The sequence below is a fragment of the Hippocampus guttulatus genome, chromosome 19, assembly GCF_054856545.1.
Source record: "Hippocampus guttulatus isolate MCC_2025c chromosome 19, RoL_Hgut_1.0, whole genome shotgun sequence".
Lineage (NCBI taxonomy): Eukaryota > Metazoa > Chordata > Actinopteri > Syngnathiformes > Syngnathidae > Hippocampus > Hippocampus guttulatus.
The window spans coordinates 6,052,993-6,080,122 of NC_141279.1; the positions used below are offsets into that span (position 1 = coordinate 6,052,993).

Sequence of the window (27,130 nt, forward strand, 5' to 3'; positions counted from 1 at the left end):
ACTACATTCCCATCGTCTCAAGGATAAAATGATTAAAAAAAAATACCCATACAAATAAAAGCACCACACCAATGGATAATTTGAATCTTCCGGAAGATGGTGTAACTGGACAGAGCCCATGCAAGCATGAGAACAAACAACCTTCACACACAGAGGACCGGTTTTGAACTTGTAATACATTGTGGTTTATATAAATGTTTTAAAATTAACCTGGCAACTACAGGGTCAAAAGAGCAGTCCATTGTTTAGTCCTTTTTGTCAAGGCTGAAGTTGGCTTATGGATTCAAACAAATAAGGTCATGTTAACAGCAGTCTCTTTGTGTACCTTTTTTGATTGAACAAGCTTTTGTAAGGCATATTTTTTATTCATTTCCGTTGCTGTATGTATACAGTATACTGTAAAAACTTGAAATAATTTATAACATTTTTGAAAACATAAACGGGCCTCGAATCAAGTAAAAATATGCATTTATCAATGATTATGATAGTGAATACTAAAGAACAAAAAACGTTTTGCAAGAAGTGGTGGAAATGTTAATTCGGAAGCCAAATATAGACATGTAGAAAGAATATGACAATGTTGTTGATGTGCAGTATGTGACGTCACAAGCCACATGTGGACGACTCCATGTGACCCGGGTGGGTGGGGGTGATCCTCTACTTTTCCCACACTTGACTGACTGGAGGAGGAAGCGTAGTCACAATTCGCTTGTTTGTCCGGCAGCCGACCCACTCACGCTCAAACTCTCCGCCGGCCAGCCGCGCCCCTGCAGACGGGCGTACCTCCTCTTCCCTCGTTACCGGCGGTGGATCTTTTTCGGAGTTAAGTGGATTTTTTTGTGGTGGAATCGTCCGAGGAGTGGAGTCACCTGTGAACCCAAATGGCTTCTTCCGCCACAGGTGTCCGCCGTCTACAGGTACGGAGCCGGCCCCCTTCTTCGGTCTCATAATTATCCAGCGAATATTGGCTACAAAAACTTTAAAAAGAAAAGTCATTTGTATGTTGTAGTTTGACCGTCAACAAACATTTAAATGGTTTGAATGAAGTCTTCAGGAGCTTGCAGTCTGCACATGGCATGAATTAGTCGATGTCAGAATGCTCTCGAACCGGGAGGAGCAGCCATTAAGCGTAATTGCTCAATCTAATTATCATGTCTTGAAACATGTCCACTTATTGTGTTTATGACATGAGTTGATTTGGTCCCTTGCCGCAGAAACCACACGCAATAGAAACGTAAGAGGAAAAATTAAATAGTACAGTTTAAAATAACCCCTCCACTATCCATTTGTTTTTTGCAGCACTTGCCCTCAATGGGGTCACGGGTGGGCTGACTTGAGTCACCAAAGTCACTTGAGGCGAGAAGCGGGTTACTGCATGAGCTGGTCACCTGCCACTCACATGTATACATGTAGACAGACAACCGTCTGCACTCTACTCCGGCCAACTGAGATTAGAATCCTCAATGAACATAAAAATGTGGGAGGTAAGCTAAAAAAAACAAAACAACAACACACATATAAGCATGAGAACATTGAAACTCCACTTGGCGTGCTGCCTGAAAGATGCAAATTTAACAATGTATATCCAAAAGCAGCTCATTTTGTTCGCTCTGAGGCAATGTGTAAAGACAACAGTGCCCCGTTGCAAGATTGGCCTTATTTGGAATGACTTGGATGTATTTTGTAAAGTCAATCGAACATTGGTAAAAAAATACTTGTGCATGTGCAATTCTGTAAGTGTTCACGACGCTGTTTCCTAACTGTGTGTGTGTGCGTGTGTTCATATCTTGTTAAATGGAGTCAATGTTCATTGTTTTAGGTGTCATTCTGCCCGCACTGACTGTATCATTAACCTTCTTTGTTCGAACAATGCTAACACGCAAATCCTGCTTCATCTTCTGAAACTGCCTAGAACAGGAAGCTTTGATACCAATAATGTTTAGCCTTGAGGACTCGGTATCGGACTTGAAAGTACTGTATTTTTCTGGACCAACACGTGGGCTATGTAGACAAAAGTAATGAGACACATGTTGAACTGGAGTCCTTTGGCCGTGTTAATCATTTTAATTCATTTTTTGGGTACTAGTAAGCGTCTCATTTTGTGGGAACAGTTTGGCGAAGTTCCCAGTTGTGTTCTCGGTGCACCAAGGCATGCTTGGATGATTTTTATTTTTATTTTTATGGAAGAGTCATTTTGGGATGAAGTAGAAGCAATGTTACAATGTCTTCTCAGAAGAGGGGCAGCCGTTTTGCTTCAAACAACTCGTTTTCTTCACTTTTCTTCACCTGCAGGTGTCATGGCACTCGGTGGTAAAAGTGTCTTGTGTACATAGAGACATTGCCATTAAGGTTACTGCGTTTGCCTTTGTGTGTCAGGGTCAGGGAAGAGTGCTGACTTTTATACGCTGTCGTACAAGTATGCGGATTAATGGTTGACCACAGCTCGTTCAAGGCACTTGCTATAGCGCTAATGGCTGCAAATACCAGACGGCTTCACCTGTGTCTCAATACCCAATACAGTGATGCTTGGCCTCATGATATCGCATCAAATAAATCATGAAAGTTATTGCCTAGCCCTTTTGGGATGATATGTACGCCGGAAACGACTCGTGTGCTCTCATTTCTTGGCTTTCTAAACGCTGAGCCTTCACACCGCTTGTTGACAAGCAGCACGAAAACTCGCGAGCGTGCGCACAAAAGATCCGGCCGTTGTGTTTGGATTTACGTCGCGGGGAGCTATTCACCGTCGCCCGCCCTTCATTGTGAGGAGAAAAGTCTGGTTGCGCTGATTCAGCACGTCGCTTCGTTGGCGGCGGCGGCGAGTGCCTCGCCGTGCCGGCTATTGTCATGGAACCAGTAAATACCAGCTCAGCTCTGGCGCGCTAACGTCACCAGACAACGGGGTTAATTGTCCTCAGTGTACTAACAATGGGGCTGCCTAACAAGATGACTGACAAGCTGATCAAACTGTGTGCGATAAATAAAAATTTGGTTTCGTGTACGGATTTCAGACAGAATTTGTGAACTAGAATCTTATTTGAACAGCATTGATGACAGCTTGTCAAACTTTCCAAAAAACGAAATTATTTCAGTTTCAAGTTCTTCCAACACTTCCTCTTTCGTTGAATTTAAGGACGGGGGGGGGGGCTTCCTTTTGAAGTTCTGCAGATTTAATAAAAATTAACCGCCATCCGATGCTAGCAGATCCATAAAATACAGCAGAAAAGCGAGCAAAACCCATGCTCTGTCCAATCGCCAGGTTGAAACCCTGTTCGAATGTGAGACCGTTTGTTTAGAGACAAAGACGGATTGTAAAACATGGAAAGTCTCTCTGTGACTCATGTTTGTGTGTCTGCTTTATCTCTCTTGGTGAGCGTGCGCGCTGCACGTGCGCATGGGATTCCTCCTCTGTCGCATAAATGAGTTTCTTTTCTTCCACGGTAACCTTTCCTCCCGCTGTGGCATTTTGGCTAAGGAGTCACTTCAGGGCCGAGGGAATCCTCAACAAGGAGCCGTTTGCCTCTTCCTGTTTTTTTTTATTTTTTATAATTTGTGTGGTTTCCATGGTGATGGAATTGTTGTTGTTGTTTCCATGGCCATTGCAGTCGTGTTGCGTAGCCATTAGGACTCAATCGAAAACACATTTAGACTCGCATCAACGCACTCCAAAATATTTGTTGTTGTTTTCCCGACCTGTGGGAATTTGCAATGTCATCAAAAGGACGAATGGTGTCCCCTGTGACCAAAACATAGCATTGTTAGCATGTTTTTGTTGCACAAAAACACGTATGTGAAGGCTCCCCTTATCAGCTATGCAATAGGAAGACGTCTGCCGAGGTGTCCATTAAGGGCGAGCGCCAGCTGGGCAGCCGGTTGCCTCCGAAGAAGTCCATTAATTCCCACTAATGGACGCCTCAAAGGACAATATCTCGTTTGTGCTGCTCGTCAGGCACCGCCGACTTTAATTTGTTTATGTTTTGCCAACATCAGAATTGATAAGCGCCCTCTTGGCCTGTAATTAGATTCTCGGCGGTTCAACGGATGATCAGGATGGCCGTTTTGACTCGGTTGAGAAATTCATTTGAGAGAAAGAAAAACCCGATTGGTCACTTAATTCAGCCTTAAGTACTGAAGTATAGTAATCATTTTTATGAACATTTCTAACATCATTCTGGACTCAAAATTCTTCATGATCAGTTAATCGATTAATTGATCGTTATGCCCTACCCGAGCATCTGCTAAAGGCTCCTTTGCCAGGCTGGCATGTTTTTTCTCCTTCTTTCGTCAGCGAGCTAGTTGAGTGGCCCAACACCACCTCTGCTGTTTGCATCCAAGTACTGCACTCACACAGCTGTCAATTCCATGCAACTGTCGGCAATTTCTCAGCGCCCAATTATTCACCTCAATGATTGTTTTGCCCTTTCCGAATGGCTGCTAATGGCTCATTTGCACGCATTAATATCCATGTCAAAGCCGGCCCTGCGGCCGGTTCCGCTATTTATGCACTTGTGACCCTGAAACGTCGTCTTTTGCCAGATATGATCACAAAATGGACGCCATCACGTACTCCCATGCGTGGAATAAGTGATGAGGGTGCTAGATGATGCCCGCTTCCTGTTTCTCTTGGTGGGCTTGCACGCTGAATGTTTGACAGTTGATGCTTTGAGATGGGCAGTGGCTTCAGGCTACACACACACACACACACACACACACACACTGAGAGTTCCTGGCAGAGATTTGGATGTCGTAAAGAATCACTCTTGTTCTCTGCAGACCGAATGGAAGCCCTTAAAAGCGGACTGTGTTTCTGGCTCACTTTCTATAAAGGACCTTTTATTTTTGTACTGCGATTGAATCACCATTTGCCCTTTTGCCGCCGCCCGATTAATGGAAGGATGGTGTTGATTACACCGTCGGATACAAGCGCAGGCTCTGTGCAAATGGAGAAGAAAGTCATCATTCTTCAATACTAGCACTGGTATCGGTCTGAAAAGAAGCGGGCCCCGAGACGACAGACAGTGCTCGAATGCGTTAGCCACACGCTAGCACTTACAAACCCATTTGTCGCTGCGACCACACGCCAGTTCTGACTGCCCTGTCGTGTAGCACTTAAAGACTCGTATGTGTGCTGCGCGCGTGTGTAAAGCCACTCCCGGTTTCCCCCATAAAGGCTTTTATGGCCGACTGTTGTCATAAAAGTATTGTGTTACCTGTGCTCAAACGCACAGCGCTTGCGTTGTCGTTGCGTTTGGATTGTGTTGAATTCAATGTCACATAGGATGATGATATTCAAGCATCGTAAAGCAGGCTCGGACAAGTCTTGCATGATTATGAGCTATTTGGTGTATTTTGAAGGGAATTGTTGTTGCCCTGTCAGGACATGGCCACTAGGTGTCAGACTGGCTTCTGTTGTAGTTGGGCGTGCAATCAAGCAGGTTTGTGTTGTCGAGGGGGATGAGGCAGTATGAAAATGTCAAATCATGATTAGAATGAGCCAAATGGTCACGGTCACCCTTAGGATTAGGTGCACTTCTTCAATTCGATCGTGTCAAGCAATGCAAAATATTAACATTATTTTTAAAATGTGGACAAAAATGCTTGATAAAAATCACACCCAAATATTTGATTAACACATGATAAAATAAACAAATATTTTAGATGAAACAAAAAAATAATAATCCAAAAAATGAGAATGTATTGGGAAATACAAAATGCAAAAATATTTGGCAGAAAGGCGCATTAAAGAAAAAATACACAAATCAAATTAAAAATATTAGACAATATAATAACATTTTACAAAATAAATATGAGTCTAGAAAGTAAAAATATGAGGAAAAAATGCAAAAGCATGAGACAAAAAAAAAACAGTCTCATCCCAAAAAGTGGCAATTCCAAAAATTAGTCACACTTGCAGTCTAACACAAGCGCCAAGCAATAATGCTCAAAATATACAGAACAAAATTTGAAATGTTCATTAGTTCATAATAATTTATGACTAATAGTTTATTTTTTAAAAATCTGGAAAAAGTACAAAAAATGTGAATAAATATCTATGAGGAAAATCAGAAAAATCATTTGTCTAAGGAGACCAAATAAACACCAATATTACTCAAAAAAATTGTTAAAATAATGGGAGGGGGAACGCAAAATTAATCACATATCAATTAAAGAGAATGTTCTGAGCTCCCATTTCCATGCCAGCATGTAGTGTTCACAATGCTCAGCAATGAGCGGAACGTGCGGATGTCTTGCTGTTCCCGAGGCAGCAAACCGGTTGGCGGTGAGTCAGTAGCGCCGCTCCAGGTCATGGCCAACGCGTGCGCTTCAATCTGCTTCATCCATCAACTCCGCCTAATCAAGCAAAAGGAACCGACCTAAGAGTGGAACCTTTCCTCGCTCACTTTTTGTCAGAAAAACACCAAAAAAAATTAACAATGACCTGCTGCAGCTTGTTGCTACTTCACTCCCACTTGTGGAGTGTGTGTGTGTGTGTGTGTGTGTGTGTGTGTGTGTGTGTGTGTGTGTGTGTGTGTGTGTGTGTGTGTGTGTGTGTGTGTGCGAGAGAGACGCGCCGAGAGAAAGAGCGAGAAGGCGTCGCTCCTGGTTCCGCCCAGTCCAGTCAGTCCGCCTGGTTGGCTGGTTATGTGTGTGTGTGTCAGCATCACGCACACACTCACACTCACACACATACACGTCTTTGTACTCATCCATGCTGGATTAGAACCCCTTGTTTTTTTGGTTTTTGGGGTGGGGGTGTTTTTTTTGGATGTAAACAAAGGGCCCCTGGGGACCATCGCGGCGGGCGCCATGAGCGAGGACGTTCGGGAAAAAGCGGCGGGCAAGTCGGCTCCTCGCAAGAAGAAAGGAAAGAAGGTAGAATGAGATTCACTTTTTTTTGCTGGAATGTCACTCTTTTGCGTGTCTTTTGTATGTTTGTATTTTTTTCGGAGCATTATTGGTGATAGACATTTTTGTTTCCCCAAATACCTCCTTTAAAAAAAAAACAAAACCTTGAAACCTGTTTCGAAGCGCAAAAGTAAGAGTATGACTCACCTCGATTGACATCCTCCTATTTACGCGTGTGTGTGTGTGCGCGTGCATGTGTGTGTTAGCTGACGGGGTGTGTTCAGCTCGTGCGGCTGTTGCAGCCTGTTGATGCAACCCCCCCGCCCCCCCACCCCATCATGGGGTGTCCACTTGGCCTCTGATGACAGCGAGATGACATGACGCCATATGACATTGTTTAAACATTTTGTGATGCTACGACCAGATGAGGCCGCTGAGTCCAATCAGTTCTTTTAAAATAATTGGAATGGAGGAAAAGGCAGCTGGCCAAGAATGGTTGTTCTGTAGCTTTTCGTTGAGTCAGCTCTCTCCGACACACACACACACACACACACACACGGGCGTGCGCACACACACAGACAACCTGCGCGGCTCATAGCTAAACAAACCTTTTTCACATTTCCCAAATTAAAAATGGTGATTTATTGCCGTTGACAAACGCGTCAACCGGTGTCCGACCAGCCTGTTGTGTATCGATGATCGTGCAGTTTTAAGCTATTGATGCTAACTGAAATGCATCAGAAATTCGGTGTCGAAACGTGAAGGCGAAACAAAAATGGTAATTGTCACTCGAAGCGCCGAGCTAAACCAGATATAAACGCATAATCTGGATGCAGATATAAAATTATCATCTTGTCGACAAAATCTGTCAATTTTTATTTGAAAAGCAAAATTTGCGTGAAACTTGAACATGACAATTGTTGTTGACAAAAATATCCACGTGTCCAGCAAACAAAAACATGCTAATAATACCTGCGTTTCAAAACGTGAGGCTATTCACATTTTTTTTTTGTAGACATTTTTTTTAAGCCGCGTGCTTTGTTGACAGGCGAGCTCGACTTGAATGAGGGAGGCGGTCATCTTGTGTATGCGCGCTCTCCAAATGCTTGATTCACACGCGCAAACGTGGACTTCACCGGCTTATGTAAGATGGCTGCCCACGTTCGGCCCTTTCCATCCCACAAACCTTCCATGTCATGCATCCGCTCACCACGCGTTATTTGAAATCATCCACGCATGTGGTTTTTATTTCTCACATATCCATGTTCAACAGTACTGGCGGTATCGTTTCTTGGTATCGGTCGGTACCAAAGATTGAAGAGTCATGTGCCCTTGTGATGTGATATCAAACATCCTTTACATTGCACGTTTCGTATTCTTATGCTTCTGAGCTCATGAAATCCATTTTTGAGCTGCTTCTGTCATTTGGATAGTCTCTGTCATTAATGACAAAAATCAATGAAAATCAGAAATTGGATTTTTGTGGAAACAACATTTTATGTCCAGCTTGGCCAAATCCCTTGAATTCATCTTCACCGAAATGTATCTTGCTGATCATTCAGCATTCCTACACGTCGTCGTCTTCCTTAAAAGTCATGTCGCTGGCTAAGCAGCTCGCAGCAGAAGCGAGCGGCTGATATTCCGGCGGGTGAGCGTTCCCGCCGGCGTGCCAACATATTGTTTTTGTGCTGAGCAGGACGCTTGGCTGGGATCCTTCCACACTTCCTGGGAACAGAACGAAGCCCCTGTTGGCTCGTTAAGCCAACACCTTTTCTTCTTCTTCTACTCTTCCAGTGTGTGCGTTCCAAACGTGTCGCTGGGTCGCCTCGCTCAGCAACTCCTCGGAACGGCTTTGGTGCGCGTTAATTAACAAGAAGTTGATATGATCGTATAATCTTCTCTGCTGCAATTTGGAGAAACATTTCACACCCCAGGCCGGCTAGCTGAGATAGTTATCATGTTAGCGCCATGTTGGCATGCCTGCATGTGTCCTTCTACCAGGGTCAAGTCATTCCATGACCACAAAAATATACCGTACGCTATCTAAGGCCTTAAAAAGAAATTTTCTTGCCCATTTGTCATAGAAATGGCCTTCTGTCGTCGCACGTGGCTAACTGGCGGTCCGGCCGTGGAACTCGGAGAGAGCGAGAGCGGAATCAAGAAGGTGTCTTGACAGTTACACGAATAGGCTAATGGACCTTGGTAGCCATGGCGACGGGAGTGTGCCAAGGGTGATGTCAGCGCTTTCAGGGAATTATAGGCAGCCATCTCCGTTTCCCCCTCGTGTTTGTCTGACGCTCGTCTGCTCCTCTTACGGCCTTCATCTTGCTCCAGTGCGCTCACTTCCCGTCTGCCTCCGCCAGAAAATCCGACTCATTAATTAGATTATTCATTAAATGAGAACCGTTGAAGGGAGACATCATTCTTCACAATTCAAAACGGTCGCATTTGTGACATTAATGCGGCAAAGGGATGCCCGGGCAGCCTTTGTATTTCCCTCCCGTCACCTCCTCATCGTCTTGCCAACCGCCATAGGCCCTTCCCTCCTTCCATGTTGCGTTGTCATGACAACCTGCCAAGGTGTCGTTTTTTTTTTTTTTTTGTGTGTGTGTGTGTGCATGCCCGGCTGAGTTCAACCAGGCCATTTATATTGCCTGGATTATGATGAGCTATCAGCATCTATAAAGGAAAAGTTCATGTCTAATTAACCTTCATCATGTCACGCAGGGGTTATGATTCCATGGAGATTAGCGCTCGGAAAGGCAGGCAAGGGTGCAGATTTGTTGTCACAAGTCAAAGAGATAAAAGTGTGCGGTTACAATCCGGCGTAATTACACATCATCCCCATCTTCAATGGCACTTGTGCGCACTTGTTAAGACCTACGCAAGGTAAACTAGCCTGGAAAACGGATGCATTTTTTTCCCTCTTCTTTTTTTTTTTTAATTGTTTTGTTTTTGCCCGCTAGGAATTCACCATGAAAGGGGATCTATGTGTCCTCGTGGAAGGACGCGAGGTGTGAAGGTGGGCGTGATGCGGTCGGCTCCATACGGCGAAGGGATACTCTGCACTCGGAGCGAGTGCTATTTTTGTAGCTGTGTAAACGGTTGCCAGGGAGACGGCTGGCAGGGTTGGCCGGCAGGAGAAGCCCACCTCCAGACAGACGCACACACCGATAGATAGACAGACGCACAAACTTGTCGACAACAATTGCTTTTAGCCGCCAGTCCCGGAAGCTTCCGTTTTGTTTTAATGTGATCCCTTACTGCTTGCATCCGCGTCTCCAAACACTCGCTGGGACAAATTGCGTTTTTCCTTGATCTGATTTGAAATGTCCATTTGCAGTAAAGTGCGTCAGGTTGGATGCGGAGTGGACGTTTGATGATGTAATAATGCTCGTGGCCTAGATTGAAGAATGAGGCAAGGTATATTTTTGGTCATATTTTGCCCAACTCTGCGACCAGATGCTGGCAGAATAGATACTTTTGAGGATTTGTCAGCTACTATAAAACAACGCAGACCTCTGCCAGGTTTGAACAATCATTAATTTGGATCAACACCTTAATAAGCATTATTTGCTTTCAAAAACACTTCAATTTCCAAAGTAAAATCAGTTGGAGAGCTTGGCAGGGTCTATTCAACACGGCAAGGGAAACCAAGCTGGAGCTCCTTTTTGTTTTGAATGCAATGCCGCTCTCAGGTGGCCAGAAAGTCCATTACAACCAACCTTTTTTTTTTTTGTCTGCAACAAGGCTAGCTGTATACATTTTTTTCTCTCCAACATGACAAAGCTTTTATCGAAAACAACACGATAAGATTTATGTTCATTCTCCTCCTTGTAGTCGTGACAAAATACAAACATTTAGAACATTGAAGCCTACAGTTTGTTATTGTCTTGTGGTTGGCCGGACTGGCTCCACTCCTAGTTGTTGCGGTGGCAAGATCCGTACTCTGCACTGACCCCAGAGTTTGGGGGGTGAGCACATTTGCAATTTGCTTTGTAACAGGCTCTGCTACATTACTCTTAGTTGATGTATCAACTGCATGCACCATATTTACAGATCTGCTTTTTGGAAAGAGTTGCTGAATTGGTCAAAATCCTTTCTCAGTACTCAACTTGTGATTGGACTCAATTTTAAGACCCCCGTCACCTCGCAGTAGAGGGGGACTGGCTGAGCAGTGGCTCGTTTTTATGAGGCAGGACGACCAGGATTTGAGATTGTGATTTGCTTTTTCTATAGGTAAAGGGGGGAAAAAAAAATCTGTGAAAATTGCATTTTGGGGGTGGGGGGGGATTTTATTTCAGGGCTATATCTCAGTCTTATTGTGCAGTGCAGCGAAGGCTTGTAATTGAAGCGCTTCTTGATGTTGAAGTGCTCCAATTTGACCTTGAGGGAGGTACAAGACATTTCGTAACCGCTGTCATCATGACACTCGCGCTTCTATCCAACCTGCTCTTTTGCCAGAAATATATCCCCTATTGTACTGTATTCCCACTCATGAAGTGTCAGATGTTACCAAGCAGAGGTTCTTCTTGATCCCCCCCCCCTCCTCCCTTCAACATCCCCAACCCCAAGCCTCTCCCCTCCTTTCTTCCCACCTCCCGCTCTCGAGCTCAACCTTTTTCCCGCCGCCGTTCCCATCCCGCCCATACGTCCCATCGAGACGCGGCGGAGCGGATGGCTCGTGTCGCGCTCGGGTGCTTCCGGGGGGGGCGTCGAGAACCAGTCTGCACCCCCCCTCCCCCTCCCGTTCAGCGCGGGATGCTCCCTGAGCTTCTCTGCAGATGTGTGGACCTCCACTTGGGATGTTTTTACAAGAGGACCGTGCCACCAGGAGATGATTTTTATTATTTATTTGATTTCTAGAGGAGGGGAATGAAGGACGTATTTGAGCAGGATCTCCAGGGGAACATCCCGACCTCGAGCGCAAAAGCTAATTGACGACCAGGAGGAGGTGTGACATCCACCTCCGACGCCAAAAAACAAAACAAAAAGGGAGATCATCAGGAGCGGGAGGTGAAGCTCCATCCCCACCCCAGCGCACCTCCGTTGTCGCCCACCTGTGCGGATTAAGCGGCAGACGGCATGGCGCATGCCGCCTCGCAGCTGAAGAAGAAGGCGGACGAGAACCTTGTGGCGGCAGAGGAAGAGCGGGAGAAGGAGCGCAAGCGGGCCAGGAAGCGGACGCGAGGCGATGTGAAGAAAAAGGTAGAAAAGGGAGGAAGATGGAGGCGGGCGCGTGTTGTGCTCGGTCCTTTGGGAGACTTAAAAAAATGGATGAGGGAAAGAGGACAGGGTGGTATTTTCGGCAGTTTGGCTGCTATTAATATTTTGCTTCTGGTCTTGTCCTCCGTTGCTAATTCAGCAAATCAGAGAAATGCAATGAGCAGATGCGGTTCCAGCGTATTTGCCTCCATCTGATTGCTTTCTGTCATCCCTCAGCGATGGACTTTGGATGCCAAAAGTGTGTCTGCGCACAAGACTCGTGTGTTTTTAGCTGTCAGCAGTCACACCCTTGCGGTTCGCCGCGCGTGTCGTCAGTGTGAGTTTTTCAGCCAGTGCGCACGCAAAGGGCGACGTCAAGTTACAAAACATCCGTGAGGTGATCAATACAGTTGGATGGACAAATCATACATGATCATTTGCTCGAGCGTCAACATTTCAATTGATTTGTTGTTTTCGAGTGTGTGTGTGTGTGTGTTCATGCCTTTTTGTGACTGTGTGGCGCCACCCTTCATTTCCCACCTTTTTGTTACGGAGACTTTCTGTTTTTCTCGGGGCATTCTTTTGGGTCTCGTGCAAGGAAAACGCTAGCGCGAAAGCGTGTTTGCTTATTCTTCTCTTTCTATATTTGTGTGTGCAAACAACTTTTTTTTGTTGTTATTGACACAAGGAAAATGCTAGCAAGATGTTTTGCTTCTTAGCACTGTGCTGGAAAAATGATCCTCACTGTCTCCTCCCAATGGCTCATTTACTGTTTTTTGTTGTTGTTTGTTTTTGTTTTTGCATGCTGCATATCAGTTGCACTGCGGTTTTGTCACCATTATTTTCATGAAAAATATTTTCCAAAACTACACATTTTTAAAACTTGACCATGACTTCAAATGAAATGATACTTAATTTTATTTGATTTTTTTCTTTCAATAACTCACGCCAAAAATTGGTCCATAAATGCCCTTAGAGAAAAGAATAAAAATCGTTATCCTCCTTTCAATAAGCAAGCAGTGTCCCTGCGACAGCACGGTAGCCTCGTAGCAGAGCGGTTGTCGCCTGAAACCTCTTCCAGCACCGTTGCGTCATCTTTTGCACGTTTGCATGTTTTTTGTGTTGATGTGAGCAAAGCCGCGTGATCCTCCGCAAGCCGACGGTCTCTTCAGGAGCAGCGGCATGAATTATGGAACGCTTCCATTAGAGGGAGGAGGAGAGAGGAGTGACGGTACATGGCGGGAGAAGCGATGGGAGTCGATCGAGAAAGCTCGTCAGCATGTAAATCTTTGCACAGGATAATCAGGCAGCGGCGCTCGGAGCAGGATGCAGAAGTTCATGAATTGTTCCAATTTCAGGTTCGAAACTCTGATTGAGCAGATTGAAGCTATTGCTGGGAAAAGGAACACAAACAACGGAGGGTCAATAGAAGACAAATGAAAATGAGATATAACAATACTTTTTTTTTTTTTTTTTACTTTCTCTAAATATAACAACCAAACCGCCTACTTGACAACACTGACTCTACTTTTGTAAATTGGCTTCTCTCCGTTCACAGTCATGTCGTTTGTGCAAGCGGCGCACAACAACAAAGCAGCCGTTCGTAACGACAGAAGCTACTAAATAAAATTGTGTTGACAAAAAGAACTTCAATGAATTGATTTCTCGACCCGGCCTATTTTGTGTCCCTTTTTGTTGTCCTATTTAGCATTGTTGGAGTGTTGAGTTTCCGTGTTAGCTGGCTTTGTGCACCGCACATGTTCCTGTCAAGTCAGTGTGCTACTTGTGTTTATTTATTCATGTTCGACTGCTCTTCTTCGGATTTCAACCCACGCCGCCACCGCAGCAGCGGATGCTAACCCCGCTCCCTCTTTGCTATGATAGTTCTATGAGTGCTCCCCTTATTGGAGGTGGGAGGGGCTGATGCTGCTGTCTGGACTGGTAAACATGGCCGCCCGCTGGGAATGCAGCGAAGCATCATGGATATGAACCACTCAGACACACGCTGGAGGGTTGTCTGCTGTTGGATGCCGCTGTGCAAAAGAAAGGAGGTGTATGTTTGTATGGACGCCATGCGTGTGTGTCTGTTTTTTTTTTGTTTTTTTTATCCTCCTCCATCTGAATCTGAAGAGCCGGGACTGCAGTAGCCAGCTGGCCAATCAGATTGCACCTTTTTACAAGCAGTCAGAGGCAGGACAAAACACACACGCGCGCGCACACACACACACACACACACACACACACGCCGCTTTTGATCCTATTCCCACCTATGATGATTTCATCACATTAAAGCGGCATTTCATCCATTTTATTGCTCACTGCGTACAGCAGGAGCGATGTTTGCATTTCAAATCAATGTATTGTACACTGAACATGGTGTAATTTGTTTTCCGTCCAAGTTGGAATTGATGCTGTTTGGCCACTACAGTTGCCTCTGAAGAAGTAGCCCGCACACTGCATTTATAATGACACCAATTAAAAACACCAGAAAGTTCTGCAACCTTTCCGCAGCAAATTTGAGGACATTTGTTTCCATGGCAACCGGTCCCTCTTGCTCTTTCCTAGTTGATTATCGGAAAATACTGGAGGATGGCTCATTAGGCGTGTGTGTTGTTTTGAGCCATCCCAAAATCTTAGTTGAACAGCCTGCTTGTTATTGCAGCTTGTCGTTTTCAATGAAATAAACTGCGCTAACTTGCTAGCCTCATAACTCAAGCGGTCTGCTTTCTGCACGAAGATTTTTGGCTGTGAATATTGAACACGTTTGATATTTGATTGTCGGCCCCAACTCGTTTTTGGTTAAAGGCTAAACGAACTTGCTTGCGTCATGAGACTTTTTCCTTCCCTGCAAGAATTTGCCCAAAGATTCACAAGAGTGGTGGTTTAAAACGAAGCTAACATCCCAGCCTCTTGGGACTCTTTAATTCCTGCGAGAACAATGCTAACACCCGCACTGGAGTAATGGTTGAATGCCAAGTTCACTCGTTTGTCTCCTAGAAAGTGTTTTGCTGCTTTAATACCTGAAGGAACCTTATAAATCCCGCTAATCTCTCTGCACTCAAAGCCTCGTCTGCCGCCGTTGGTTTAGTTGTGTCTGTCTGCGCTATTTTGGACTATGAGAGTCGGGTGAGCCAAGCGCCACATTTTCCTTCTGAACCAAACGAGATGGGGCCTTTATATGGGGCCGTCTGGCTCTTTGCATACCCAACGGCAAGGTGGTCTTTGGCGAGGGTGATTTTGGTTGTGGCAGTATCCAAAGAAGCGTGCGGAGGCAGCAGATGTCTGCTCCAGATATGGTGAGTCATACCGGACACCGTTTGGCAAACGCTGTCGCTTTAAGAAGGAAGTTTCCCCAAATTAGGATGGATCACACTGTTTGTCAAGTTTTGGAGATGGAATATGAAGGAATTTTACTAAGGGGAAAAAAAATTATTTGGTTTTAGTTGTGTGCCATGTAACAAAAAAAAAATGTTGGTCCATCCATCTGTTGCCAAAGAGTAACACGTATCGAGTTGTACAGGTGAGGTAAGGTAAATATATTTTCCGCTTGGCAGCGGATACGTGCCGTCAAAACGTTTTTATGATGTTTTCTCTTAACTCATTCACTCCCAAAGACGTTTTTAAACGTCTTTTCAGACTTGGTCCAGAATTGGCTGGTACTGAATGAGTTAATGGGTGAATGTTCAGCAAGCTTGACAACATCTGTTTTTGTCTTATGAAATACAGTGTGCAAATAATTGCACTGATTTGTCAGTTTGTTAGCAATTACTGAAGTCGCTCGTCTCCTTCTTGAAAAATAGTCAGCACAAGAGTCGGGAGAAGTTACTCGGACGTCAGCCAGGATCCACTTTGAAACGATGGAAGCCACCCCCTAAAAAAATGATTTCTTGAAAAAAGTTCAACAAAAAAAATCTGCATATCAGGTTTATTGAACACCCTAAATTGTCTATAGGTGTCAATGTGAGTGTAGTTGCCTGTTTGTCTCTATATGCAACCGGTGCAGTGTGTACCCAGAATTTTGCCCAGTGTCAACTGGGGTAGGCTGCAGCTCTCCCCTCTGTGACCCTAATGAGGTTAATCGTTATTGAAAACGAATGGCTGTATGACATTTGTAAGTCATTCACGGTTTCTCTGCACCCACAAGCATGACAAACACACAGACACGCGTGCACTGTTTTGCATCACTCGTTGAGCTTAGCACCGGAACTCTTCCGTCTAAACCCCCACGAGGACCCCGCCGTGTTCTGGACTTTCTCACTGCATGCCAGGTATTTTTAGCTTTGACATAATGCCCCTATCTCTCTCGACCACTCTCTCCCTCTCTCTTCCTCAGTCAGTGGTAGTGCTAGCTAGTAGCAACCAGCGCTCAGGTTTCACACTCTCTGCCGCAGGCTGAGGCTCAACATGGCCGTGGAGGAGGCGGCTGACTGTCCCGTGGTAAGTCCCCCATCTTAGGGTGGGAGCGGGAGATGGATCCTCCTGATAGTAGTCGAGGATTTATATGATTCTTTGGGGTCGTTTTGTGAGGTGGGGGGGGGGGTCATGGTGCTCTGCAGTGGTGCGCCGGCGCTGCCTCGCTGCAGCCTTGAACCTGCGTCCATCCCCCATCGTGATGATGAGGAGAATGTGTTTGTGTTTTGGGCGCACGCCGACGCACATGGAGGTAAACACCTGACCTTGGAAGGCAGCTTAGCGAAGGGTACAAAGACAAACTGTAAACTTGGCCGCCATGCTTAACCCACAGGCGATGACGTAAATGGGGATTTTTCACAACTTGGTGTTGCTCATCTGTCCTGCTATCCGCAGTTCAAGTTTGGTGGAAATCAGGAAGAAGCAATAGGACAGACAGGTTTGTCTTTGAAGGAATTGACCTTAAAATCGCAACGTCAACCTGAAAATGAAATGAAATGGCAGAATTTTTGTGTCAGTTTTTTGTGGGTCCACTCATGATGGACTTGCCCACCGAAGTTCATGTTGCTCAGTGAAACTATTGCTTCTGTGGCGGAATTTGAAAAACATTGTAAATTGACACTAAAAAGGTCACCTCAAACCCAAATGAGACTTCCTGGTTCATTTTATTTTATTTTATTTTTTGCGGGTTGGGGTGTTGTCTTTTTTAAATTATTATTTTTTTAACATTTGTGAAGTGTAAACATGTTTGTGATGCTTCTTTTGCTGGCACGTGTCTCATTGGAATGTTTGTCGAAAGAACCAAGGTTGCATTCTTGGCGTATTTCAAGTTTCATCGGAAGGCTTCTGGTTGGCATGTAAAAGGTCAAGCGGGTCATGTCGTATTCGTATCAGAGTCACCTTGTTGAGCGTTTGTGTTGATCAGCTAAACCCGTGCATGTTTAATTGTACAAACAGAAGTTAGCACTACTGTTATATATAAAAGAAAGGACAAGGTCATATGGCTTTAAAATATATATTTTTATTTTTCACAAAGCAAAATTTCATATTTGAATTAAAAAAAAATCCTGCTTCTCTTGGAAAAAAGCCTTTTTTTTTTAAACGAACTCCCCCCCCCCCCAGCAATACCTGGCACCATTTTTCCAACAATACAAATCTGTCAGCATTTTTTCATATTATGGTATGTGATTATAATTATTATTATTTTTTCTTTTCCAGACGGATGTGAATGCTTGTTATCTACGAGCAGCGCGCGCCGGCAACTTAGAGAAGGCGTTGGACTACTTGAAGAATGGAGTGGATATCAACATTTGTAATCAGGTACGTTTTTAAAACACAATTTGAGTGCCCTGAATTTTTTTCTAAAGTATTATTTCTTTTTTTTTTTTTTTCTTCCACCCCTTTTTTTTCTTTGTCGAAATCGGCTCATTGTAAGTGCGGATCGGTCACAAACCAGCAAAATTCAAAAGAGTGTGTGTGTCCACGTGTCCACAGAATGGCCTCAATGCTTTGCACTTGGCATCCAAGGAGGGCCACGTGGAGGTGGTGGCCGAGCTCCTTCAGCAGGGCGCCAACGTGGATGCCGCCACCAAGGTGTGTCACATTCTCACAGCATCAATTAGAAAACGGCGCTTAGCCATGCGGGCATGCACATTTCCAAACATTGTTCTAATGCACCCCCCGGCACAGAAAGGCAACACGGCGCTGCACATTGCATCTCTGGCCGGCCAGATGGAAGTGGTGAAGGAGTTGGTCACACACCACGCCAACATCAATGCACAGTCGCAGGTAAACTGGAGAGAAAACAATAAAATAGAAACTAATTTAAAAGCATCCTAATGTCTTATTCACAATTTAATTGAAGGACTTAACCAATGAATCAAATGCATTCAAATTGATCTACACACACACCGACACACACACACGTACGTGCACATGCACACGCTTGTCTTATCAGGTGTAAGCTATGTCCAGAGGTGACAGTGTGTGTATCGAGAGTGTGTATGATAAGGAGGATATGCCATGGCGGTGTTTCGTAATCGACACGGAGAACTTTCAAAGCACACATTTTGACTTCACGTAACAAATGCATCCCTTTTGTGCGGTATTTATTTCCAGAATGGCTTCACGCCCCTGTACATGGCGGCGCAGGAGAATCACCTGGACGTGGTGCACTACTTGCTGGAACACGGCTCCAGTCAGAGCATCGCTACAGAGGTGACCGTTGAATGAACACACATATTAAACGACTCAAATAAAGAAAGACGAGTTATTAGAAAAGTAGACCTGCAAATGGATGTCGTGTAAATAGATGAAATAAAACGTCTATTTATACAATAGCCACCCATGTTTGTTTCTTTAGTTTAATTGGTAAGGACCAAGTCCAAACGCCATCGTTTCTCTGGCTGTTCGCGCAGGACGGCTTCACGCCGCTGGCGGTGGCGCTGCAGCAGGGCCACGACCAGGTGGTGTCACTGCTCCTGGAGAACGACACCAAGGGCAAGGTACGCCTCCCGGCGCTGCACATTGCCGCCAGGAAGGACGACACCAAGGCCGCCGCCCTCCTCCTGCAGAGTGACCACAACGCCGACGTGGAGTCCAAGGTAGGCGAATGGAAGACGCCGTCTCGCCAGGGGTGTTTATTTTAGCATCTGTTGACAAGGAGTCCAGTCGTGCGTCCGGTCCCCTTTGAAGTCATTTCACGGAATGCGTACCCATCGTGTCGCTTGGTGCCGCCATGGTGTCGCTGTTGTCGTGGTACTCTAACCGCCCCAAATTCTTTCTCACCCCCGTCCCTCTTTGACCTTCTGTTTCTAGATGATGGTGAATAGAACAACAGAGGTACACATATTCTCTTGCTCTGCTCTTCCTCTCTCCTCCTCTTCCTCTCCCCCATGGTTTCACTGCAAAGCCTTCGCGCTGCTAGCATGGCCACTCAATGCTAGCATGAAAGGTTTTTGCTGCCTCACTTTTAGTGCACCTGAAGCCTCACATCTCATTTACATTTGGTGTGTCGACTGTATTTTATGCGTACAAAATGGATGTGCGGGGGTCAGCAAGTTAACATGAGGAGTTCTATTTTCGTGACCAGCGCAATTCAGGTCTCAACCTGCGCGGAGGCGCGTTCGACCGGGCGTTTGTAATTCCGCAGACACGACACGGCAGCCCGCGTATTTAACAAAGGGTATTTTGCACCCTTGTGGGCGAGAATATAGCCCAGAGATGTTTGGATGGATGCTTTGTGGACCGGAAAGAATCCTCTTTCGCTCCTGTGACATTTCGAGATGATGTTTTTGATGTAGATGTAGTGTTTGTGTCAGATGCATGCTCTCCTGCCTGCATGAGTATATTTATGATTTAATCCCTTATTGTATCTTCTGCTGTTACCAACAACTAAAAACCGCTCTGGTGTTCTCGTATCCGCATGCTATTCATTTGACAGCAGCCCATGCGCTTTATTCTGTTCAACAACACTCGTTCCTGAGTCGCCGCAGCTTTGCCTCCCATCGTCTCGCAGGAAAAACCTTGCCGCATCATTTTAACGGTCTCTGTTTTGTTTGTCTTTTCCGCATCTCAGAGCGGCTTCACGCCCCTCCACATCGCCGCTCACTACGGCAACATCAACGTGGCCACCCTGCTGCTCAACAGAGGCGCCGCCGTCGACTTCAAGGCGCGGGTTAGTTTGCGCGACGCCCGTCTGCGTGCGTGTGCTTGTGACGCAAGTATGTGCCGGCTGTCTGTGTCACCCGGCAGAAGGACACGTGTCGCACGCACTGCATGTAGAATCGGTTTCTATAATATATAAGCTAAAATCGATTGCTATCATCATGATTGGAGAGCAAGTTACAAACCGAACGTCGCTAACAGATCATCAGTCCTGGTTGTACCCCCCCCCCCCCCCTCCCCAGGACTCTTGTGGGAAAAAAAATGGATAAATGGATGTATTTTACATGAATTTCTTTTGCGTCCAGAATGACATCACGCCACTGCACGTGGCCTCCAAGCGCGGGAACGGCAACATGGTGCGCCTCCTGGTGGAGCGAGGAGCCAAGATAGACGCACGCACCAAGGTCTGCGCGCATACATACGCTAACGCCCCCCCCCCCCCCCCCGCTCCTGCATATGTCGACTTGACTGGTGCGTTCAATGCCTCAGGACGGTCTGACGCCGCTGCACTGCGGAGCCCGGAGCGGCCACGAGCAGGTGGTGGAGATGTTGCTCAGCCGAGGGGCTCCCATTCTCTCCAAGACCAAGGTAGCTTTACGCCTCAGAGCGACGCGCCGCATCACGCTTTAACGCTCTTCATTCTAACACCTTTTGTCCACGCCGGCCCGCCCAGAACGGTCTGTCGCCGCTCCACATGGCGACGCAAGGCGACCATCTCAACTGCGTGCAGCTGCTGCTGCACCACGACGCGCCGGTGGACGACGTGACCAACGACTACTTGACGGCGCTTCACGTCGCCGCCCACTGCGGTCACTACAAGGTGGCCAAGGTCATCGTGGACAAAAAGGCCAATCCCAATGCCAAGGCTCTGGTGAGGAGGCAGATTATTATTCTTTTTTTTTTTTTTTTTTCATGAAGTCCGCCATTTACTTATTCTTACCTTACTTGCTACACTGGTAACTTGATTGGCTTTGTGTTGCTTTTGACTCTCCTTTCTGTTCACAGCCATGTTAGTGTAAATAGGCTGTGCAATAGAAGCCTCTAAAAAAAATAATCCATGACGAAAATTATCCTGACAAGTCATTGTCATCAATGAAATTGATTAATTTACCCCATCCTACATTCTTGTGGACTTGACTTAATGCATCTCAAATGCTACCCTCAGAGATGTTGCGTCCTCAGCTGCTGTCCCAGAGCGAGACAGCTGTGCTGGTTGTGTAACGGGAGATGTCAGGGTGTGGTTAAAGAGCCTGGCAGGGTCCAGAGTCAAGAAAGGGGGGGGGGGGGGGGAGTGGTGTGAAGTCATCGCATTGAGCAACTTGAAGCAGGAAGGAGAGACGAGAGCGCAAACTCTTTTCATTCAGAGTGAATTCTTTCCACGCGCGCTCTCCGTCGAGGGAAGAAAAAAGTCCAGTGTGGATTTTTCCATCCAAAGTTCCAGCAGCCGTTCTGTTCCCGGATCCTCTTGTTTGAAGCGCGTCCTGCGTCTGCTTCTAGAATGGTTTCACGCCGCTGCACATCGCCTGCAAGAAGAACCGAGTCAAGGTGATGGAGCTCTTGATGAAGCACGGCGCTTCCATACAGGCCGTCACCGAGGTATGTCGCACACCCACACAGCGTATGGGAGAAAAGTAGCGGCGCGCAACGCTGAATGAACAAACTGGGGCTTGGAACAAAGCCATTGTGGTCAGTTGTAGGCTTGCAAATTTATGGGAACGGTTTCCTTTGCTCTTTACATGGGACAAAATGAGAGGCCGTAAATGTGGGCTTTGGGTTGTGGTGTGCAAGAACACCTTTGGGGTGAACTACAACTTATTTGTAGTGCACACACTGGGTTTAAAAACAAATTAATTATTTGTGTTAAAATTTGACATGACAATCAGCAAATTGGTGTGTTGCACATGATTTTTTTCTTTTTTTCTTTGTAAAGCGTTAAACCACCCTCAGACCTGAACAGAGGACGGAGCTCCACATTTTCTTCACTTTTCCACTTCCTGTATCAATCAAATGTGCCCCAATACTTTTGCAGTGCAAAGATTACATTTCCGATTGAAATCATGTCAATTTTGTGTCCCCGCCCCACCCCCAAGTCGGGCCTGACTCCCATCCACGTCGCGGCGTTCATGGGACATGAAAACATCGTCCACCAGCTCATCAACCACGGCGCCTCGCCCAACACCAGCAACGTGGTGAGTAAGAAAAAGAGAGCATTAACATCCTTGGGAATCGAATTAAATAGCTCGTTCATTTATACTCTCATTTTAGATTTCATATTTTGCAAATGATGATCTTTTGCTGGACACTTACGTTTGGGCAGTTAGCCTTTGCCAGCTAATCAGCTGTTCAACTTCCACCACTGCCGGGAGCAATTCAGACCAGTCTCTGCAATCATCTTGAGAAGTTTAGCACTCTGCTTTCTCCATTTCTAAGCGAATAGTTTTAGTAAGATCCTCAGGAAAAAATGTATCATTTTTCTGGCTCAGCTGTAAAATGCTTGAAATGTTACATTTTCACCTTGAGAAACGGTGCAGTGCACGCGTGTTGAAACGCACCCCTTTATTAGATGAATTCCACGTGTTTCCATCCAATCCAGGCAAGCTACCACCGTAAATTTCCTGTTGGAGTTGTCGTGCCAGGAGGGGAGGGCAGGATGGGGTGAGAAATCGAGGGGGGGGGGGCAGGAGTGGGCTTTAGTGAACAACCAGAACGGGCGGGAATAAAGCACTGCACAGTTAGCTCATCAACCTCAAGCATTTGCTCGCCCACGCCGTGTCTGTGGCCGGGTTACCGCGGCGACCGGTGTTATGGGACGTCATTCGGGCGTGCACAAAAAAAAATGGGAGCGCTTCATTTCTCCCACCCTTGTGTCTATTTGGAAAATTTAGGCGGAGAGTTAGCATCTGAATAAAGTAGTATTTTATTTAGGGCATAGTTGCACCTCAAACCTCTTTGTGTTTGTGTTTTTTTGTATTTGCTTGTGTGTGTGTGTGTGTGTGTGTGTGTGTGTGTGTGTGTGTGTGTGTGTGTGTGTGTGTGTGTGTGTGTGTGTGTGTGTGTGTTCCAGAGAGGGGAGACTGCACTTCACATGGCTGCAAGGGCGGGACAATCCAATGTGGTGCGATATTTGGTCCAGAATGGCGCGCGAGTTGATGCCAAGGCCAAGGTAATGTGTGTGCGTGCGTCTTCTCTGTACAATGTCGTCACTTGACTCCATTGGCGTGTTTTTTTAATTATTTTATTGATACGGGCAGGATGAGCAGACGCCGCTGCACATCTCCAGTCGTCTGGGCAAGCAGGACATCGTCCAACAGCTGCTCGCCAGCGGGGCATCGCCCGACACCACGACCAGTTCCGGGTACACGCCTCTTCATCTGGCCGCGCGGGAGGGTCACCGAGAAGTGGCGGCAACGCTGCTGGACCGGGGATCCAGTTTGGGTATCACTACCAAGGTGAACATCGCAAGCATGCGACACTCACTGCCGCTGATGCAATTCAATTAGATCGATTTTGCAGTTGTATTGATTTCGATTTTAGATATTTGTTTTATTTTATTTTGTGAGATGGTGTATGTACATTTTATATGATCTATTTTAACTTCTGTTTGAATATTGCTTTTTTAAAAGTTTATACATATATCCATCTAAAAAATATTTTGGACTCCCTCATGTCATGAAATAAAGTAACCAGTTTGGCTCCTCTTGCGTCTTTGCAGAAGGGCTTCACGCCGCTGCACGTTGCGGCCAAGTACGGCAAGTTGGAAGTGGCCAACCTGTTGCTGCAAAAAAACGCTGCGCCAGACGCCGCTGGCAAGGTGACGCCCCTTTTGCCCCCTCCAGGAGTCGCGATTGAGCCCTAACCGCCACCTAACACTGTACGTTTGTTTGCCGGTGTGTCCAGAGTGGACTAACTCCACTGCATGTTGCTGCACACTACGATAACCAGAAGGTGGCGCTATTGTTGCTCAAGCAAGGAGCCTCACCGCATGCAGCAGCCAAGGTGAGAGCCTCTCTTCATTTCTTTCACCAAGTGCAAAGTTGGAGAAGATGTTAAAAGCCGTTTTGTGGATGGGTGCGATCAGCTCAAATCCGAGAACGTTACATTTTGGTCCAGATTTGAAAAAAAAAAAACAGATCCCAAATTCCCTTTGGAACACATTTTGTACTGTTCAATCTACAGGGTCTGCGGGGAAAATATCAAACCTCGAAGTAAGAGTGTTTAACTGACATTTAAATATGGAATCTAAGGAAAAGCGGTCACTGGATGGATGCCGTCCATCCTTTTTCTGAACAGCTTATCGTCATTTTTATTTAAATTAGAAACAAATTTGCATTTGCCTGTTGTTGTCATGGACCAGAATAGCCGCTAAGCTAGTGAATAAAACTAACTCCTCTCTGTTCGCAGCCAAATTGTGAGTGCCACCAGTGTATGTCACAGACGATGGACTTTGAACTATGAACGCTGGGGAAAAAAATGCTGATAAAGAATTCATGTTGAAATAGTACGCTTGCGCTCCAGAACGGCTACACGCCGCTGCACATCGCTTCCAAGAAGAACCAGTTGGAGATCGCCACCACGCTGCTGGAATACGGCGCATCCACCAACAGCGTGACGCGGCAGGGCATCACCCCGCTGCATCTGGCCGCGCAGGAGGGCAACGTGGACGTCGTGACGCTGCTGCTGGCACGGGACGCTTCGGTCAACGCGGGCAACAAGGTGCAACTTAAAGAACATACAAAGAAAAGAAGAAGAAAAAAAAAGGGTGTTTTAGTTTGAATTCATTCGCCGGAGTCCTCCTTTTGTGCCATTGATGTTTAGTACGGCTTGACCCCGCTCCATCTGGCTGCCCAGGAGGATAAAGTCAACGTGGCTGAGGTTTTGGTCAACCATGGAGCCACCATAGACCCCGAGACCAAGGTGACCCCCATGAACTGTCTTTAACTTGACAAACGCAAGCATGCACATTCACTTTAATACTCAAATGAGATTTTTAAAAAAAAAATCATTTTTTAGCATCATGATTTAAGTCTCTGGCACGCTTTGTCATTTGTATTTGAATGACAATGTCATAAAAGTTTTTTCCTCTTCGTCCTCAGTCGGGTTACACTCCTCTTCATGTGGCCTGTCACTACGGCAACGTGAAGATGGTCCACTTCCTGCTGAAAAACCAGGCCAAGGTCAACGCTAAAACCAAGGTAATTCATCTGACTGTCTGGCGGCCTAGATGGACTTTTATTTCATGATATTCTTCCACCGCACTGTGCGACGAATGTATTTTTTTTTTTCTTCGGTGTCCCACAGAACGGCTACACTGCTCTTCATCAGGCCGCCCAGCAGGGACACACGCACATTATCAATCTGCTGCTGCATCACGGAGCCTCGCCCAATGAGCTCACCACGGTACCGCGGTCTTAATTCACAAATTCATTCTTTAATAAATGTGTTTATTTCTTTCTTTAACTCATTCACTCCCAATGACGTTTTTATACGTCCTTTCAGACTTGGTCCAGAATTGGCTGGTACTGAATGAGTTAAAAGTAGAACTTTTTTTTGTGTGTGTAAGTTTTGTGGTATTTCTTTTTCTTACTTTATTTTTGATGGCCTGGTGAACCCATCCGGTGGCCCATGAAGATTTTCAGTGTGCCAAAGGAACCGATAATAAACTTTCTTCGTCGAGGTAACCGGGAGGAGGGACTTGGTGTGTCATATTCTTTTGCTTCCTATGCAGAATGGAAACAGCGCTCTGTCCATCGCCAAGAGGCTGGGTTACATCTCTGTAGTGGACACGCTCAAGGTGGTCACAGAGGAGACAATGACCACGCAGGTACGTTGGCTGAAGCATATGGACAAATGCAATGGGGACTGTGTCCATTTCCACGACTGTCCAGCAGCTCCTTTTCTCTCTCTCTGAGCCTTTGCACGTTTTGAAGTTGATAATTGACTATTTTGTTCCGATAAGGGCAACGTGGTCACGCCCATCTTGACGTCGAGAATCTTTTTGTGTCGTTTGCACAGACGGTCACGGAGAAGCACAAGATGAACGTTCCCGAGACCATGAACGAGGTGCTGGACATGTCGGACGACGACGGTAGGGCGCTTTGTATTGCTTATCGAACTTAACCCAGGCAGTATTTCTTTTAATGTCTGGTTATTTGTGCTTTCTTTCATTTCATTTTATACCATCATTTGGTCCATGAGTTCTTTCCTTGACTTCATTTCCATGTTTCTTCTTTAACACTTGCCTCCATCCTCATCACACAGCCTGTAAGGCCAATGCTCCCGAAATTATCACAGAGGACTATTTGTCCGATGTTGATGAAGGTACTTTTTCCTCCTTTTTATGAAATCTCGTTATCCTCATCTCTGTTTTCTCATGTTTCCGTTGAATGGTTCATTTAAAGGGGGGCATACATCATGAATTGTTTGGATGCAGATAGTTCTCGAGTCGCCTATGCGCTACCCGTGGTTGTCGTGGTAACCGGCGATTCCAACCATCGTGTGACAAGTGCATGTTAAGTGTGCTCTAATTCTTTATCCCATGTGTATTTTCTCGAGGAAATGTCAGAGAGCTTTTATCAAGACGCCCGGGAACCATTTTAAATAGCGGAAAATTTTCATTCGACGCCTTTTTATTTTTTTTAAGAGGTTCGCGCTCATATTTGACAGGACTTCTATTATCTTCGCTGTTCAGCCATCTCACCCCTTCTCTCCGGGGGTGGCAAAATGTAGCGAGTCAGCCTTTTCTCTCCGTTGCCATGGATACAGTGTGTACTGTGCACGTGGTATTTGCATGGAGTGGGTGCCCGTGTTTCCACACAGACACACACACGAGCTATTGTTCGTGTCACTTTACACAATCCGGTCAAAGCAAACATGGATGTTTAATCCGTGCGCGGACCCCCAATCACCCCGAAAGTGTGTAAAGTGTGATGTTGTGAACTAAAATGCTGGACAAGGAATCGAACAACGGTCCACCCCCCACTTTTTAAAAATTTTTTTTATATCA

The 27,130-nt window shown here is 45.9% G+C and overlaps 1 protein-coding gene across 13 annotated transcripts in view; it reads left to right on the forward strand.

Annotated features, from left to right (window-relative positions):
- The first annotated feature begins 724 nt into the window (after positions 1–724).
- The window catches only part of LOC147189826 (ankyrin-3-like), a 56,188-nt gene continuing 29,782 nt past the window's right edge, over positions 725–27,130 (forward strand). For 3 of the 13 annotated variants that reach the window (XM_086099539.1, XM_086099550.1, XM_086099541.1), the window contains exons 1-24: positions 11,498–12,054; positions 17,680–17,781; positions 17,956–18,054; positions 18,151–18,249; positions 18,580–18,678; positions 18,879–19,064; positions 19,279–19,302; positions 20,039–20,137; positions 20,433–20,531; positions 20,617–20,715; positions 20,801–20,998; positions 21,625–21,723; positions 22,218–22,316; positions 23,192–23,290; positions 23,379–23,576; positions 23,840–23,938; positions 24,025–24,123; positions 24,643–24,840; positions 24,943–25,041; positions 25,221–25,319; positions 25,426–25,524; positions 25,853–25,948; positions 26,140–26,212; positions 26,386–26,445. In XM_086099539.1, coding sequence (XP_085955665.1) covers positions 11,932–12,054; positions 17,680–17,781; positions 17,956–18,054; positions 18,151–18,249; positions 18,580–18,678; positions 18,879–19,064; positions 19,279–19,302; positions 20,039–20,137; positions 20,433–20,531; positions 20,617–20,715; positions 20,801–20,998; positions 21,625–21,723; positions 22,218–22,316; positions 23,192–23,290; positions 23,379–23,576; positions 23,840–23,938; positions 24,025–24,123; positions 24,643–24,840; positions 24,943–25,041; positions 25,221–25,319; positions 25,426–25,524; positions 25,853–25,948; positions 26,140–26,212; positions 26,386–26,445 — 2,644 coding nt within the window. In that variant the 5' untranslated portion in view covers positions 11,498–11,931. Of the gene's footprint in view, positions 918–1,299; positions 1,485–6,634; positions 6,874–11,497; positions 12,055–14,295; positions 15,348–16,384; positions 16,489–16,604; positions 16,901–17,679; positions 17,782–17,955; positions 18,055–18,150; positions 18,250–18,579; positions 18,679–18,878; positions 19,065–19,278; positions 19,303–20,038; positions 20,138–20,432; positions 20,532–20,616; positions 20,716–20,800; positions 20,999–21,624; positions 21,724–22,217; positions 22,317–23,191; positions 23,291–23,378; positions 23,577–23,839; positions 23,939–24,024; positions 24,124–24,642; positions 24,841–24,942; positions 25,042–25,220; positions 25,320–25,425; positions 25,525–25,852; positions 25,949–26,139; positions 26,213–26,385; positions 26,446–27,130 lie in introns of those variants that run through there. The other 10 variants (XM_086099544.1, XM_086099548.1, XM_086099546.1 and 7 more) reach the window with 9 other exon arrangements.